The sequence below is a fragment of the Microcaecilia unicolor genome, chromosome 4 (genome assembly GCF_901765095.1).
Source record: "Microcaecilia unicolor chromosome 4, aMicUni1.1, whole genome shotgun sequence".
Taxonomy (NCBI): Eukaryota; Metazoa; Chordata; class Amphibia; order Gymnophiona; family Siphonopidae; genus Microcaecilia; species Microcaecilia unicolor.
The window spans coordinates 310,618,128-310,637,044 of record NC_044034.1 but is presented as its reverse complement, the minus strand read 5'-3'; the positions used below and the strand labels follow the sequence as shown (position 1 = coordinate 310,637,044).

Genomic DNA, 18,917 nt, shown 5'->3' with positions numbered 1-18,917 from the left:
CCCAGATCCCTTTCTCTGTCCGTAACTCCTAAAGCGGAACCTTGCATGACATAGCCGTAATTGGGGTTCCTCCTTCCCACGTGCATCACTTTGCACTTGTCAACGTTGAACTTCATCTGCCATTTGGACGCCCAATCCCCCAGTCTCACGAGGTCCTCTTGTAATCTTTCACACTCCTCCCTCCTACATGAGATATCATACCTTTGCTGATGGGGATGCCAAAGCCAGTCGAAGAAATCCACTGTCAGTGTCCCCCCTTCTTCCGGAGTGAGGAATTCAGCAGGGTGCTTCTCTCTCCGTGCCCCCCTGTGCCTTCACCCAATCTCTCTTCCCTCCATGTGCCCCCCCCCCCGCCTTCACCCAATCCTCTCTCTCAAATATGCCTCCCCTTCTGTTTTATCCCCCCCACCCTCCTGCCCTCCATCTCTCCCAGACTGCGGCAGTAGCTCTTCCCTCCCCTCCTGGTTTACCTCATCAGTTGTCTTGCAGTAAATCTTCATCCTGCAGTGGCTGGCAGCGTATTGAAATGCTGCTTCAGCCTGCACCAGGCCTTTCCTTCTGACCCTGCACCCTTTTCTGAAAATAGGAAGTTGCATCAGAAGAGGGCGGGGCGGGTCAGAAGGAAAGACTCGTGCAGGGCGAAGATTTACTGTAAGACAACTAACAAGGTAAACTGGGAGGGGAGGGGAGAGCCGCAAGCGGTCTGGGAGGGGATAAAGAGATGCCAGACTAGGTGTGCAGGTGGTTACCTTTAATAAGGATTAATGGTTAATATGTTAATTGCAGCATTAATCATGACTAATGCGCAGTCCTAGTATTTTCAAGAGGCAACATATCAATTAACAACATCTGATCTTGTTAATGCCGTAGTTGCATTCTGATGCCGTAGTTGCATTCATCATCGTACCTTTTAATTTGTTGACAGTGTCTTCAAATCAAAAATAATTTTTAGTTAAAGTTATTGTAGCAAAAGTTACAATTAAATGATTAGGGACTCTACAAAGAGTTGTTCTACCTCTTAATATGTTTTCAATAATCAAAAGAGCTTCCCTTTGAGGAATATTGGTGTAGACTGAGTCTACGTCCAACGTAACCATTATAATATCTGAGAGGTCACCATCAAAATCATTGAGAATATTGATGAAATGTGTAGTCTCTCTTGATGTATGATTTAACAGAACATAAGGGCGTAAAAAGAAATCAACAAATTTGGATAATGGTTCAAGGACAGACTCATTGCCAGAGACAATGGTCCTACCTGGAGGATCTGCTGTAGACTGGTAAATATTGGGTTGTATATAAATGGTGGGTGTAACAGGACATCTTACTTTAAAAAAAAGTCCTCCTCTTTTGAAGTTAAGTATCCAACCTGTACAGGAAAATCCATAATTTTGGCTATTTCTTTTCGTAAATGTGGTGTGGGATCTTCAATTAACGGAATGTAATATTCTCTGTCATTTAGTTGCCTGTGTACCTCTTTGATATAGTCAGTCCTGTTGAGAACAATGCCCCTTCTTTGTCGGCAGGCTTTATAACCATCTCTGAATTTCGTGCCAATGACTTAATGGCTTTAAATTCTTGTAAAGTCAAATTATACCACCTTTGTTTTTTGTGTTTTTCTAAGACTTGGATTTCTCTCTGAATACAATGATTAGTGTAAATAAGGGGATCAACTGGTCTAAGAGATATCCAAGTTCATGGATTTTTAACAATAGAAGTGCCCAAGTGTGAGACATGTGTCTTGGAAAAAGACTGCAAAATCTGAAGTTTAAGTGTGAACTTAAAAAGATCAATCTGTGTTTGGAAAGTGTTGTATCTAGTGGTTGGGACAAAGTCCCTTTTGCAAAACTGCTTTTCCACTATCTGGATGTGATAGAGGACAGAATAAAAACCAGGAATATCAATTTCCAACTGGTTCAACGATAGACTGTACTCTGCCTCTCCCACGGCCTCGTGTAGAGGTCTGCCTCTCTGGGGAGCATAATATTTTCAATTGGCATGATATAGGTTGGGCTGAGTGACATCGTATGAATTCCTGTTGTAACGTGGCAAACTGGTTATGTTTTTCTGCTGACGAAACTTGGGAGAATCAGGGCTCCAGATCCACTTAAAAAAATAAGTTAGAGGGACCAGGCGAAGATAGTAATTGTGCTGGAGCAGGTGATCGAATTAGCTGCATTAGTAGAAATATTCTTTCAGTGCCTCTAGTTGAACATTGGAAAGATATAGGGCATTCCATAAATGATTTAAACCTTTTTGTTTTTAAAACATTTCAGCGTTGGAGGGTGGTGATTTTGATTCACATCTTCACGAAGAACAAAAGTAATTTTAGTTTTTACTCAATACTGTCTTCCCCATGATTACAGACCTTTTTTGAGAGATTCTCCCTCTCTTCTACTTTTTTCTTCTCCTCTTCCCCACTTCATCTCCTTCCTCCTCCTTCTCCCTTTCCTATTTTCTCCTTCTCTTTTATCTCCCCTTTTTAAGTTTTCCCCCTCTTCCCCATTTCATCTCTCCTTTTCCCTTTCCTTTTTCCTCTTTATTCCTTTCTTCCCCTTCCACCTACCTCCATCCCCTCTTTTTTATTTCCCTCTTTCCATTTTGCCACTCCAATTGTTTAAATGTCCCTTTTATCTTGTTATTTTCTTATTGATTTTCAGTGTTTTATTTTGTGATGCACAACAGAAGCAGAAATTCTCCCCATTTTGTCACTTCAGTTGTTTCAAGGGTTCTATATGCCCGCATTCTGTGCTATTTCGATGTTTCCTATTGGTGTATTCTATTGCTCCTGTTTTTTTTATATTGCTGATGTTCGACATCTTATTACTTTCAGAGATGTGACTTGTCCGTTTTTGATTTGACACACAATATATATCTTTTTCACCAATCACCACGATATTCCACATTTGTTTTTAATCTCCCCTTGTGCATTAGCGTATTTTTCCTTAATATTTGTTGAAAATAATAGTTTTTGAAAAATATCAGGATTTTTAAAATACATTTTTGTATCCTGAATTTTAAAGCAGTTTTTCCCACACTTGCTTCCAGCTGCTGCAAATTCACACTAATGGAGGCAATCTCAATGCTGGGGAAATAATCAACATCCAAAGTCAATAATCCCAACCTCAGATAATTGGGTTTGTGTCATGGTTGTGCCCGTTTCATGCTCTCATTCATCTCGCTACCTGGTGGTCAGACCTGGTGGCTGCGATGGACTGTCTGTCTGCTGTTTCCCATGTTCCAGAAGTCATGCCGGTCCGGATCTTCCAGCCTTCCAAACTGGCTTGGGATTTTTGGAACTTAGCAGCACCCTTACCTGGTGAACTCCCTTGTATGTGGCCTTTATTAAGCACCTGGAAACTTTCAGACTTTGCCTTGGCAACAGAGGTCTTCAGTCCTGTTCATGTCCTTGTTGGTCTGTAGCAATTCCTGCCCTGAAAGCTTGTTTTGCCTGTTTTTGACCTTGCTGGTTTCCTGGTTTATTCTACTGTCTGCTGCCTGCCCAAGACTCTGTTTCCTGGTTTAGTCTACTGTCTACTGCCTGCCCAAGACTCTGCTTGTTTCCTGGTTTGTTCTACTGTCTGCTGCCTGCCCAAGACTCTGCTTGATTCCTGATTTACTATTGATTGCCGCCAGCCTACAGACTCTGTGTGGTTCCTGATTTCCCTCCTGCTTTGCTGCCTGCAAGACTCTGAGTGATTCATGGACCATTCTCCTGCTTCTGCTCCAGTCCGGCCTGTGCCTGTCTGTCTGTGGTCTGCCTTGCCTCCTGTTTGGGTGATTTGCCTGCCGTTGCTGCTCCTCGGCAGTGGTCCAAGGGCTCACTTTTCCTCACCAGCGTGACAGTTTGCAATAAAAGAAATAAAAACTTTTCTATAAGTGTTAGGATTATTGACTTTGGATATTAGCAGTTCCTCACATTCTGAGTAAAGTTGATCTTATCTCAGCTGCATTTTCTTTCTGTGAGCTGCATTTTACTTAGACGTATGGATATAGTTTGTTCATTTCTCTACACACATACATGTATTTATTTTGAATATCTATTAATTTTGTTGTTTGTATAGTTGTTGACTCCTGAGACAGGTGCCCCGAGGATTTTTTTTTCAGTTTTTTTTTTATTAATTCACAGTGTGCCTGGTAGCACAGTGATTTATGGTGCTATTACTCAGATGATATTTGAATCAGAAATTTTTTTCTTATGTACAGTAACTTCCATGGACAAAACTGCATTTAACTCATAAGACCTTCTATACTTATCAGACAGTGAGGGTCATGATTGCAGTGTGTTATGTATGAGAGCATCATCTGCCAGGTGTGTCCCAACTGAAAAAAAGGTTGAGAACCACTGAGATAGGGGGGATACCTTTAGGGAGTAGTTAGCAGTATGGGAATATCTGGGAGTAGAAGAAAGTGAGTGGGCAAGACTGAAAGGAGATATTTTAAGGGCTACAAACATGTTGGCAAATAAAAGTACAAGGAAAAGAAGCTGCCATGGTTTTCAAAATTAGAAGTTGAAAAGGTAAGGAAAAAGAAGCCAGCCTTCATAAACTACAAAGAGATCATAGAAAAGGAAGACAGCAAAAATATTTGGAAAAGTTAAGAGAAAATAGTTGGGAAAGCAAAGAGGCAATGGAAGAAGAACTAGTCAATACAGTAAAATAGAGGTACAAAGCTATTTATTTTCTTTTTAATGTTAGTAACAGGAAGAGAGAAAGGGAGGGAGAGAGACACAGCTCGTGCAATGGGGCTGGACAGGATTCTTTTGGAAGTTCTGACTTTTTCAATGCTTCTTTAAAGACAGGTGTGGACCCCATAGGATTAGAGATGGGCAGATGTGGTATCTCTGCCCATCTCAAAAAGTGGGGAGGAGGACAGGAGCTACAGGTTAAGATTAAATGCTAAAAAATGTAGGATCCTACATTTGGCCTACAAAAACGTAAGGGAATGATACTGTATAATGGGTGAGTACTGTCTGTGAAAGACCAGTGAGATCTGGAGATGATCTTAAAATGGCGAAAGAAGTAAAAAGGGTAACAGTAAAAGCCAGAAGAATGCTCAAGTGCATAAAGAGAGGAATGATCAGCAGAAAAAAGGAAGTGACGGCACATCTGTATAAATCTCTGGTGAGAGCTCATTTGGAATACTGTGTGCAGTTGTGAAGACTAGACCTTCAAAGAATAACGGGAGAGAGTGAATCAAGAGGGCGACTATTAAAATGGTTAGTAGTCTTCACCACATAGTACAGGAGAGAGATAAAGCTTTAAAAAGAAAACATTCTTTAGAAGAAAGATGAATGACAGAACATATGATAGAGACATTTAAGTAACTCCCTTGTATAAGAGCACATGAAGCAGGCCTCTCGATTAAAAGAAAGCTCTAGAATGAGGTGTTACAGGAGGAAGGTGAAAGAGGGTAGACTCAGGAGTAATCTTGAGAAATCTCTTTCAGGAAAATCTTGTAGATGCACATAAAATCCTCCCATTGGAGGCAGTGGAGATGAGGATTGTATCTGAATTCAAGTACAGAAGATCTCCAAAGGAGAAGAAGGGACTGTAGAGCTTAGTAATTGGTGTAGATGGGCAGACTAGATATGCTGTATAGTCTTTATCTGCCATCATTTTCTGTTTATATGTTTCTGTATCTGAAGTGTGTCATGGTCAGCTCCAAAAACAGCATACCTGGTACGTTTCCACAGGCCTGTTCTCCATGTTCAGATCCCAAATTTTAACTGAGAGGTAATCTCTAGTCATCATATAACGACCATTATGGCTGAATTTAACATCTGATATTGAAGAGATGATTTCAGAGAAAAATGATCGGTTACTGGGATCTTCTGGTTCTTCAAACACTAGAAGCAAAAAGTAGTAAATAAAAGATGGATAATGCTGGTTTAGACATATCTACATAAATTCAAGAACTCAGCTTAATGTGCTTTTTCTTCTTTCCATCAACAGAACTACAGTCATTTCTCACACACTAATGGCAAAACATTAATCTAGAAACACATATGGATACAGTATAGTTAGCCCGTTTTGTAGTGTAACACTCAAATAAAGAGATGTTAAGTGATCATGTGGCCTGTTTTAGACTCACACTAACCATCGATGTTTGATCCTTCATTAGTTGCCATGTTTTGAATAATTCACATTTCAATATATTTTTTCATTTAATTTCATCCCCATTTATATAGGTTGGTAGAGTTGTCAATACATATTCTAATACATTCTCTGCAGAATCACAGAGAGAAAAACAGCTCATCCTTGAATAGCTACAGCTCTGCAGAACCAACATCCCCAGACACCTTGGAGATACATCTGAGGCATGTGAAAATCAGAGCCCAAACAAACCAGGGAATACTGATCACACCTTTAGAGATGCAGATCAGATGGGGGTAATAAACCTCTTGAACTATCAATTATCACAGCATGAAGTCTCTGTACTCGCCAAAGGACTCTCATTTTGCCCATCCAGCAAACTGGATGAAATCCAACTATATTCAGACCTAGAAGAATTCTTTAGAAAAATGCGTCTTAAAACACATTTCCACAATAAAGGGACACCAAACAGACCGGACTGAAACCTCTCGTGCACAAAACTAACAGCTTCATACAAGACACCACAGACTTTCTGAATAAATTGAAAAATATCAAGCAATTACCACCAAACACCCTTCTGGTCACAATGGATGTAGAAATCACTATACAGCAACATTCCACATGCGGATGGCATAGCTGCATGTGGGAGACTCCTAAAAACATCCACACTGGATCATCAATACTCACCAGAAACTATAAAAAAATTAATCAAGTTTATTTTAACTCATAACTACTTCCGCTTTAACAATGATATCTATCTACAAATAATGGGCACTGCGATGGGCACCAGGACAGCACCCAAATATGCCAACCTTTTTATGGCTGAGCTGGAAGAGAGATTTCTGAATACATGCCAGACCAAACCTCTAAAATACTACCGGTACATCAATGACATTTTTATGATTTGGACGGAAGGGGAAGAAACTCTGAAACAATTTTACTATTCCTTCAATACATACCATCCTACAATCAGATTCAAAATTGACTACTCCCCAGAAAAAGTCAATTTTTTGGACACCACAGTCTCAATCAGTGATGGATGTATACAAACATCTATATATAAGAAACCCACAGACAGATGCAGCTACCTCCACAACTCCAGCTTCCATCCTTCACATACAAAAAGATCCATTATTTACAGCCAAGCCACAAAATACCACCGTATCTGCTTGGACCCAGGGGATAGAGACAGACACCTTGAAACCCTCACTGCATCCTTCAAACAGAAAGGCTACAACCCCAAAATAATCTCCAAGAATATTGCCTCCTCCCTCAAAACACCCAGGGAAAATCTGCTACAGTACAAAGAAAAAAAAGCCACAGACAGAATCCCTCTTGTAGTGACATACAACCCAGAGCTGGAGAAACTGAGGAAAATCATAACAGACTTACAGACTCTACTCCAGGAAGATGTATTACTGAAAGAGATATTCCCATCCCCACCAGTGCTTGCCTTCAGACAGCCACCCAACTTAAAACACAAGCTAATCAGAAGTAAACTCCCAACACAGACTGAAAAGGAAAAGAAGGGCACATTACCCTGTAGTACATCCAGCTGCAAGCTATGCCAAAACATTTCAGAGGGGCCCATAGTCATTCACAAAGGAAAAATATTCAACATAAAGGAATCTTTCACATGCTCATCTTCCAATGTGGTATATATCATTCAGAGTAAAAAATGTAACGAAGGATGCTATATTGGAGAAACAGGCCAGATGCTTAAGACAAGATTCAATCTGCACAGACATCACATGAAGATAGCCGGTGCCAGTCAGGTTCCCACCCCGGTGGGCCAGCATTCCACAAGACCAGGACACTGCACCAGTGATTTCATAGTTAGAATCCTGAAAGGTAACTTTAAAACAATACAGGAACGTAAGACCTTTGACGTCAGAATGATTGAATATTTTGACACCCAACAGACAGGACTTAACAAAGATCTGGGTTTTCTAGCCCATTATAAACCATAAAATTGTATTTCTCTGTTTATCACCATCCTCTCACCTACCCACACCCATCCTGTTAGAATATCAATGAAATGCTTTGATGTCCCCATGCATACCTCCTACCCACCCCCACCCTGTCAGACTGTCAAAGTAATGCTTGGATGTTTCACTTATATATACTATCTGCTACCACATTTGCTTATTTCCGATCTGACGAGTGCTTTCTCTGATTGGCTGTTACATCTAAAGAAGAAGAACAGGGAAGAGGTAAGAAACACATGCAGTAGCTATTCTATCAGCTTTGCACAGAGCTGCCACTGTCTCCTCCCAGATTTACCACTGCCTAAAGAAAAGGATAATGTCACATTCCACTGTTAGTCAACCTTCTCTCCTGCTTTCAATCATATCTTGTGGACTGGCCTAAAGAAAAGAGTGCACTTTCCCACCCTACCACAATTACAATGCATCTGTCACCAATTAAAAAGAGGGAGGGGATTGGATTTGTCCTGGAGGCTGTTGCTGGACAGGGAGGGAGAAACATGTCAGAGGGTCTACAGCTGGGCCAGGGGAGGTATGTGAAGCTGGGGGCAGGCTGGGGAGGGGAAAAAGGGAATGAAGTTTCTAGACAAAGGGTTGGAGAAACAAGGGATCAGGAGATGCAGGGCAAGCATAAAGAGACACACATAGCAGGATAGTGAGGGAGGCTCAGGGTGATACACAGCAAATGGAAGAAGAAGTTGTTATGCAGAGTAAGGAGATGAGACAGTCATATGGATGCTTGGTAATAGGTGGAAATGAGATAAGGGGTTAGTAGGATGAAGGACAGAGGGGAGAAAGACAGCCATGCTAGACAAAGTGTGGAGGGCAAGGGATGTTGGGCAGAGAATGATGGAATGTATGAAACTTTTCTGAGACTGGGGACTGCTTGCTATGTAAAAGGTGAGAAAACACTGCTCTTGAACAGGCTCTTGCTTTCTCCAAATACAGCAAAGCAATAAAATTAAAGGTTCTCATTCAGCTATTATATTTTCAGTTCATTCAGTGGATTTTTGTCTGCAGCAGGGAGAAAAAAAATCAGTTCAAAACACCATCTCATTCTAGTTTAGAGGAGCTTTAATCTCAAAATGTTTTTCCTTTTACACCTATATTCTAAATACTGCACTTGCTGACCCTACTGGAAATAACACCTAAACAAGTGTCTTTCATTCTTTCTTTCTTTTTTAATGGCCCACTATACTTTTTATTTGATCTTTTTATATGATTTTTTTTTAAGTTTAAGGCATTCAATCTAAAAAAGCATTAGGGAAAAAAGTTACTTATCTATAATTGGTGTTCTCTATATTCAGCAGGATTAAATTAGGTACATAGGTATGTGACATTACTGGACGGCACCAGGATGGAACAGTTTCCACAGATCCCATTCTAACAAAGGTAGTTAAGGAGTTCTTAAAAAATACTCTGAAGTGTTTGAGAATCTAGGGACCATTTATAAGGATGAAGAATTCTGCTGAGTTTCTTTGCCAATTGCTTTTGGCTTTCTGGTATGTCAGTAGCTTTGACAGCTTTGTGAACGAGGACCGCAGAATCCCAAATTCATGCCACTTCTCTGCATAGTCAAAAGAAATCTGCACCTCCTTTTTGTTAACAACAACAACAAAAAAGTCAGTTTTCTGAATTAGTGCCAACTGGTTCCAGAAAACATGGGTAAACAATCAAGGGAGTAAAATATTGTTTCCAGCTCCAGATAACTAATATGGAGCAATGCCTCGACTTTTGTCCAGGCTCTTTGAGTGAGTCAAGCTCCAAGGTGAGCTCCTCAAACTAGGCTGGAAGCATCCGTGGTTAGTAAACAGCAGTGCTACTAAGGCACAAAGTGAAGCCCCTTGGGCACATTGGTTTTGGTAGTCCATCACGGTAATATGATTTTAAGAGACATGGATAAGTGAACTTTGGATAATAAAGGCTCTGTCTGCTGATTCCACCTTCATTGTAGCTTTTTCATCTTCAAACAGTTATATGGCCTAGCATTTGCAAGCAGGTTCTGGCTGTGACTCATTCGTAGCACTGGCTCTTCTGAACAGACTACATAAACGTTTGCAATCTGCCTTGCAGAGTGAAAGCTTTCACTTATTCCATGTCTAGAAGACTATGAAGGAGATCATCTGTATAGACTGGAGTGTTGATTTCGTAACACTGATGAGAAAGCTAAGGGACAGAAGTAGATGCCATGTCATATCCCTCAGAGATAGCTAGATCTAGTGATGAAGTTGCTTGTGTTTAGGAAAACCTTGAAAACATTTTTATTTCACAAATCTGTACTACTAGGAAATTAGATTGTATTTGGCAAGTGTATGGTATCCAGCCCTGACAATGGTGAGCACCCATGAATCCACTGTTATTTTTTGTGTTTTTTAGGAAGTAGTGTACTCAAAGCCCTGGCAGACAGCGCAGGTGTGGGTTTGAAAATGAACCAATAATGCTCAGCTGATTCAATCAAAAAGAAAGCAACTACATGGGCTGAGCAGGTGCAACCATTTGGGTTGTCCTCGCCCTTTGGCGAGGCCTAGAGTAAGACTGATGCTGTGTCTATACTGACTGCCTAAGGAGATAGCGTCTTTTCCTCAATAAGAAGGGTCTCCTGTATTGGATTATGCTACTATGCCCAGAGGATGACGAAGGCTTTGATGCTACAACAGAAAGATGCTGCAAAGTGAAACAATGGCCTTTAACAGTATCCAGCACCTCTAATATTTTCACTAAAAAGTTTCTCTCTAGTGCAAGGTACAACTGCCAATTTAGTGCGCAATACCCTCTCGCAGACCACATGCCCTTAGCTCAGCAAGACACCTGGTAGCAAAGGCTGATGCTGATATTTTGGAGGAATCCAACACTATCAAACTTCAAAACATGTTGGGAGCTGAATAGCCTACGGACCTCAATGACGACTCATTTCATACAGGATCTCAGTCCTGTGATTCACCTTGCTCGTCATCGGCCCAATTTGTTTCACTAACTCAATTTAATTATACAAACTTATTTTTTAGATGGGGCTTGCAACTGACATGTGCCATGTTTCGTCATGGGCTGCCTCAGGGAAAGGTCCTCTCACCAACATTGTTACATATTCCTCATTGAGTTAGGGAAATAAATTGTTTGGGCCGATGACGAGAAAGGTGAATCAAAGGACTGAGATCCTGTGTGAAACGAGTCATCACTGAGGTTCGTAGGCTTACTCAGCTCCCGACATGTTTTGAAGTTTAACAGTGTTGGGTTTATTTACAAGCTATGACACCCCCACTGGAGATAATTTTTGGGACTGTTAAATACATATTTTGGAGGATGCATCAAAACCCCCAAGCTGATTAAATAAGATGAATTCTACACCCATCTGCTTCAGATAAAATATTAATTCAGAGTGAGTTTGAGGAGGCAGACTAGAAGTTCTTGGATCATCTTAAGGAGAGTATGACTATAGGCCCTGATGTTAATATCTGATTTTAGGAAAGCAGTCAGTCTAGGCTTTAAGTTTTCAGTGATGCAATTTGATATATTAAGTACCTTTGACCTTCTTGATCATGAGTTGCTTTCAGGCCTGTTAGATCAGTTTGGATTGTGTGGGAAGGTACACCAATGGCTTCCTAAAATCTAGATCGTACCAGATGAAGTTGTCAGGTTCTCTCTCATCTTCCCGGTCTCCTAAGTGTGGAGTGCCACAGGGCTCGCCACTTTCTCCAATCCTATTCAATGTTATGATGGCTCCATTAGGTGAAAGGCTAGAGGCAGAAGGGTTCTGTACTTTTATTTATGTGGACAACATCACAATCTATATCCCTTTCAAGGCTGGTCTTCCAAAAATTGTCCCAAGATTAGGCTTGGTCTGGATTTGTAGGAATCCTGGGCTTCCGAAATTAAGTTTAAGTTAAATAGAGATAAGACTAAATTTCTTGTGGTAACCAACCCTTTGACTGTACCGCATATAATAATGCTACTATTGATGTGTCGTACCCTCTAGACTCTATGCTTAGGGTACTGGGTGTATTGACAGTCATGTCATGTTCGAGTCTCAGGTTTCCTCAATAGTAAAAAAATCCATTAGGTCTCTTTGGAAGCTGAGGAGAATCAGATCATATTTCTCACCAGTCATCTTTAGACTGCTGGTACAATCCTTGGTTTTAACTCAGTTCAATTAATGCAATTCCATCTATGCTAGATGTAAGGAGGTTATCCTAAAAAGGCTAAAAATGGCCCAAAATACTGCAGCTAGGCTTGTCCTCAAGGTGTTGCGTTTTGATAGAGCCACTCCATTATTATATAAGCTGCACTGGTTGCCCATTAAAGCCAGGATTATTTTTAAATGATGTTTTTGTCTTTCAAATATTATATGGCATGGCACTGGATTATATGCAGCCCTTAATAACTATTCCCCTACGCAATATAACCTCTGGTTCTAGGGACTACCTTAGACTTCATTTTCCAGATTGCAAGAGAGAGAGAGCGCTATAAGTAGTTCAATCTGCTGACTTTAGATACCAGGGTGCTAAATTGTGGAATTCAATGTCAATGGCAATCAAGGGTCAGCCTGGGTACTTGGTATTTCGTAAAACACTGAAAACTCTCCTCTTTGGGAGGTTTCTAGTCTTTAATAGAGTTTCCTTAGACTGCAACTGACCATCAATGGTCTATATTTGATATTTTGTTTATGGCTTTACAAATCTTGTCTGTTGTCTATTTACTGTTAGCCACATTGAACTCAAGTATGTTCGGGATGTGGGGTATAAATATCAAAAATAAATAAGAATCACATGTAAATAGTAGCATTTACACATGTAGATTGTCATACACATGGAGGGGCATAATCAAACAAAAACGTCTATCTCCATGGGCGTTTATCTCCGAGAACGGGTCCGTGAAGGGGCGGACCGAACCGTATTTTCGCAAAAAAATAGACGTCCATGTTTTATTCGACAATTTGTGAGCTGGGCGTTTTTGTCTTTCAGCGATAATGGAAAATGAAAGCGCCCAGCTCAAAAACGAATAATTCCAAGGCATTTGTTCGTGGGAGGGGCCAGGGTTCGTAGTGCACTGGTCCCCCTCACATGCCAGGACACCAACCTGGCACCCTAGGGGCACTTTTACAAAAAAAAAAAAAAAAAAGGTAAAAGAGCTCCCAGGTGCATAGCACCCTTCCCTTGTGTGTTGAGCCCCCCAAATCCCCCTCAAAACCCACTGCCCACAAGTCTACACCATTACTATAGCCCTAAGGGGTGAAGGGGGGCACCTACATGTGGGTACAGTGGGTTTGGGGGGGTTGGACGACTAATAAGCATTAAGCAGCACAATTGTAACAGGTAGGGGGAGATGGGCCTGGGTCCACCTGCCTGAAGTCCACTGCACCCCCTAACAACTGCTCCAGGGACCTGCTGCCAGGGAGGTGGGTATGACATTTGATGGTGAAAATAAAAAGTTGTGAAACATCATTTTTTTGTGGTGGGAGGGGGTTAGTGACCACTGGGGGAGTCAGGGGAGGTCATCCCCGATTCCCTACGATGGTCATCTGGTCATTTAGAGCACTTTTTTGGGACCTGTTCGTGTGAAAAAAGGGTCCAACAAAAGTGTCCTAAATTTCCGCTAAAAACGCCTTTATTTTTTCAATTATCGCCCTAACACGTTCATCTCTCCTCGGCCGATAACCACGCCCCAGTTCCACCTTCACCACACCTCTAACACGCCCCCATCAACTTTGTCCGCATCCGCGACGGAGTGCAGTTGAAAACGTCCAAAATCGGCTTTCGATTATACCGATTTATTCGTTTTTGCGAGATAAACGTTTATCTCCCGATTTGGGTCGAAATCTAGGCGTTTTTCTCTTTCGATTATAAGGTGGATAGTAACATAGTAGATGACGGCAGAAAAAGACCTGCACGGTCCATCCAGTCTGCCCAACAAGATAAACTCATATGTACTACTTTTTGTGTATACCTTACCTTGATTTATATCCGTCATTTTCAGGGCACTGACCGTGTAAGTCTGCCCAGCACTATCCCCGCCTCCCAACCAGCCTCGCCTCCCACCACCGGCTCTGCCACCCAATCTTGGCTAAGCTTCTGAGGATCCATTCCCTCGGAACAGGATTCCTTTATGTTTATCCCACGCATGTTTGAATTCCGTTACCGTTTTCCTCTCCACCACCTCCTGTGGGAGAGCATTCCAAGCATCCACCACTCTCTCCGTGAAAAAATAGGTGCTCCTCATCCTGATACAGGTCTCCCCAAACCCCCTCCTGACAGCACACCCAAAAGCACAATCACCCCTCTCAGAACACCTGGCCCTTCCCAGCAAACACACCTCTCATCCTGGAGGCCCCCACATGTGAGCACGAGGCCAACATGTGGAAGCCTTCACTAGTGCCTGCACTCCAGGGCTCATTGCTCCCAAAATTGATGTTAGGCTGCAAGCCCCCTTCCCCTCACCAACTGACCCAGTCCCCGTCCTTACCAGGAGTTCCTGGTTGCCCAGTGGAGCAGGAGCAATGGCCACCCGCTCCCACCTCCTGGCCGCCTGGTCCCAAAAGGGCCACTGAGACCTCTAGTGGCAATATTGCACTATTTCAAAAGCAAAAGCAGTAAAGAGCAGTATTTTAAAAAGGACATGCAGAGGGGAATTCCAATGTCTAAGTCAGGATATATGGAATTCACACAATATTTTACAAGGGACTCTGCCAAACGTAAAAGCCTAATGCTAATAACACACGTACTTACAGAAAACTAGAATGAAGGTTCACATCTATGCTGTAGCCTGGTGTTATGGGCAGAGATGTAAAAATAAAGGGGTAAACACTATTTTAGAACGGGGGCTATTTATACATGGTGATGATCACCATATTCACTTTGGTGAGAGGCATAGCAGGATTGGGGAGAGGGAGTAGTTTTGGCAGGCCTAACAGATGCCCTCATCTTACAAGGGGAATCCATGTGGATAGCAACCCCCCCCCCCTCCCCCCCAATGTCAACATTTACATCTGCCTCTAGACAACCTTAAGTGCCTACCTGAACAGGAAGGCATAAATGTCAAGGTCTGGATCTGCACAGATCAACTCTCTCCACAGCATCCTGACTTCCCAATCAACCCCCACCACCTGGGCTGGGATGAAGAACCCCCATTTAATCCCTCCCAGGACCCTCACCCTCCACATCCCATGGCTACACCATGGTGTTGATTCCTGTTGCCAGGCTCTCTTCTGTAACTGAAGAAATTTGATCACATTGAATGCCACCAAGATTGCAGAATGATAAGCCCCAGAGCATTACGACTAAGGAAACTGCATGTATGTTCTCTGTTTCAGGAACATGGACTGCTGAAATCACCGCTAGGAGCTGCTCCACGCACCTGCACAACCAGAAGGCTACCAGTGCTACCACTGCACTTCAGATTTTCCCTTGTTTGTTGATGTATGCCACCACTATGGAATTATTAGGCATCAACGCTGCTGCCAAATTAGTGACAGGTACTTCCCTGCCAGCAGCATAGTAAATCAAATTTATATATTTTATACTGGTTACCTGTACAATTTCAGATTTTATATAAAATTTGAGTGTTAATGGGGAGTTGCCTTATCTATGTCAAGACCTGAAGATAACAAGTTTGCAAGGCCTTTGAGCTCAGATGAAGAGAAACTGCTTGTTGTACCCTCCTTTGAATAGGATATGTTTTGCAGATACCAGGGTGGAAACTTTTTCAATTGCAGGTTCCCTACTCTGGAATAAGTTGCCATCTGTTTTGAAGCTCTCTCATGATGCTACAATATTTAGAAGATATCTGAAGGCACATTTTTTAAGCAGGCTCTTTAACTGAATGAATATCTAAAATGGTATATTTGGAGATAGCTGTAATCTTATTATGATATGGATGCTTGATGTCTTACAGTTTGTTTTTAAGACTACGAATGTGATCTTGTACTCCGCTTAGGTCAGTGGTTTCTAAACCTGTCCTTGGGGTTCCCCAGCCACTCAGGTTTTTCAGGATACCTCCAAATGAATATTCATGAAAGAGATTTGCATGCAGTGAAGGGCTGGGGAGCCCCAAGGACAGGTTTGGGAACTACTGGCTTAGGATGTAAGCAGATAACAACCCCCTCCCCCCCAAAATAAAATAAAACACAGATTGCCTTCTCCCTGCCTCAGAGCTAGGCAGATGGCTCGTCTCTAGCTGACTGATGGTCCTAGCTGCCTCCTATCTCAAACAGCTTCCCTGCACACAAAACTCTCTTCTGTGGTTGTATCTTTAGTACCCAATCCATCTACAAAAAGACCATTCCATGTCTGGTATTGGAACATATCCAAAGGTACTTTATGCAACAAGACAAAAAGTCAACTGGCTCATGAACTAGCTGAACCATTCCAGCTGGCTAATCACTGTAGTAGTGGCCCTCCTGGAGACAAATTCAGAGTACACTCTGATGAGCCAGTTGTCCAGATATGGGTGCACTCAGATGCCCCAACTCCAGAGAAATGTCACTACCACCACCACTACTGAACTGGAAACGCTCTCCCAGAACAGATATGTGTAGAAACTGCTTGGAAGGCATCCTGATGGCAGTATACATATACGTCTCTGTGAGATTTAAGGAGATGAGGAACTCAGCTGGCCTGAGCAAAGTAATCACCAAATGTAAGGTTTCCATCCAGAATCAAAGGATGCCAAGGGAGGCACCGACTCCCTTCAGGTCCAAGATGGGCTGCAATGAGCCTTCTTTCTTTGGAACCAAAAAGTAGATAGAACAACAGCCACAACCTTGATTCTGTAGAGGCACTGGTTCCACTGCATTCAGAGCGGGAAAACACCAAATTGTGTTCTTGACTGCCTGTCTCGAGAGGGGATCCACAAAGATTCCAAGAAGACACCTGCAGCCTCGCTTTTACTACCTAGAGAACCCATTGGTCACAGGTGATGAGGGCCCACTCACAGTAAACAGGATGAATCTGTTGCCCACCCTTACTGCTGAGAGGCCATACTATCACTAAGGCTTTTTTTAGGCTGTGGAGCTGGAGGAGGATCCAGCATCTCTTGTTCACTTTTGTCAACAAAAGCCCTCCCATCACCCACCATTCTAGGACTGGGAAGCCTGAAGGACCACTGGTGGTCTACCTAGCAAGGCAAAGGAGTAGAACAGGTAGACATGAATTACTTGTTTACTCTTCCAAAAATACCAGAACTAGGGGGAATGCAATGAAGCTACTAAACTAGTAAGCAGTAAATTTTAAAACAAAAAAACTGGAGAAACAATTTCTTCACTCAGCGTGCAATTAAACTCTAGAATTCACTGCCAGAGAATGTAGTAAAAGCAGTTAGCTTAGAAAGTTTTTTTAAAAAGTTTGAATAATTTCCTAAAAGAAAAGTCCATAAGCCATTATTGAGATGGACTTAAGAAAATCCACTGCTTAACATAAGCAGCAAAAAAAATCTGTTTTACTGTTTTGGGATCTTGCCAGGTGCTTGTGACATGGATTAATCACTGTTGTAAACAGGATACTGGGCTTGATGGACCTTTGGTCTGTCCCGCTTATGTTCTTATGCAGCTGGCTGTGCACAAAGGAACTCTGAGACAATCCAAAGGGAGCTGCCAATGATTAGCCTCACCCAGATTTTCAATGATCTGGTCCACATTCTCACTAAAAAAGACATGCCCCTGGAAGAGCAACTTACTCAGGTGTGCTTTGGAGGAAGCATAAACCCACCCAAATGGGATAAATGAGAGGCAGGGATCTGCAACGCTATGACTAGCAGCAATGACAGCAGACCACCAGATGATGGCAAAGCAGTAGAGGTGTAAAAGATTTTAATGTACAAATAACATCACAATGCCTGACGTGGCCTCATTTCGCCTAAAAGGCTACATCAGGAGCAACTGCTGACCAGACATAAAACAAATCAGTAAATCAATAAATAAAACAAATATCATTCATATAAAAATAAAAATCAATGAACTAATATAAAAAAATATATAAACCAATATAAAAGTATAAGAAATACTTCTCAATCCACTCAATAAAAACATGCATAGTGTATAGGCAGAAATAGGGACAGAAAAAGTGATTACAAATGTCATATCCATCGATTGATTATGGATACAGCTCTCTCCTGGTTCAACATTTTGTGTAGTGATGTATATAGAGGTACAGTGTTCCTAATGTGCACAAATGTGTCAATAGCACTGGATTAGCATCAGAAAGAATACCAAAGTAAGAAATGGCGCATACCCGTACAGGAGTATGATCGTTTGGTGGTCTGCTGTCATTGCTGCTACTAAACCCACCCAATACCTGGGAATAACCTTCTGTGAGCCACAACAAATGAGGCCACAAACCGAGAACAAATATGGCCCAAATCATATTATACATCTGCTAAAATCACAAGACTCCAGGCAATCACAGAAAAAAAACCTGGTCAGAAGAAACCAGAAACAAATCTGAAGCTTCCTGGTGGTAAAGAAAACAGAAGTCCCAGTATGGTTAAAAAGAAGGTAAAATTATGTATCATACCTGATAATTTTCTTTCCATTAATCATAGCTGATCAATCCATAGACTGGTGGGTTGTGTCCATCTACCAGCAGGTGGAGATAGAGAGCAATCCTTTTGCCTCCCTATATGTGGTCATGTGCTGCTGGAAACTCCTCAGTATGTCGATATCCAAGCTCCATCCGCAGGACTCAGCACTTAGAGAATTACACCCACAAAGGGACACTCTGCCCAGCTCACCACCGCCGAAACGGGGGAGGGGAATTAACCCAGCTCATCCCCACACAAGTGGGGGAGGGGAATCCGTCCAGCTCATCCCCGCGGAGCGGGGGAGGGACACCACCCCGCCGATGTGGGGGGA

General features: G+C 42.1%; 1 protein-coding gene across 2 annotated transcripts in view; it reads right to left on the bottom strand.

Moving 5' to 3' along the window:
• PPP2R2A (protein phosphatase 2 regulatory subunit Balpha) overlaps positions 1-18,917 on the bottom strand; it is a 185,925-nt gene that overhangs the window by 24,673 nt on the left and 142,335 nt on the right. For both annotated transcript variants that reach the window (XM_030201832.1, XM_030201833.1), the window contains one exon: positions 5,679-5,848. In XM_030201832.1, coding sequence (XP_030057692.1) covers positions 5,679-5,848 — 170 coding nt within the window. The remainder of the gene's footprint in view (positions 1-5,678; positions 5,849-18,917) is intronic.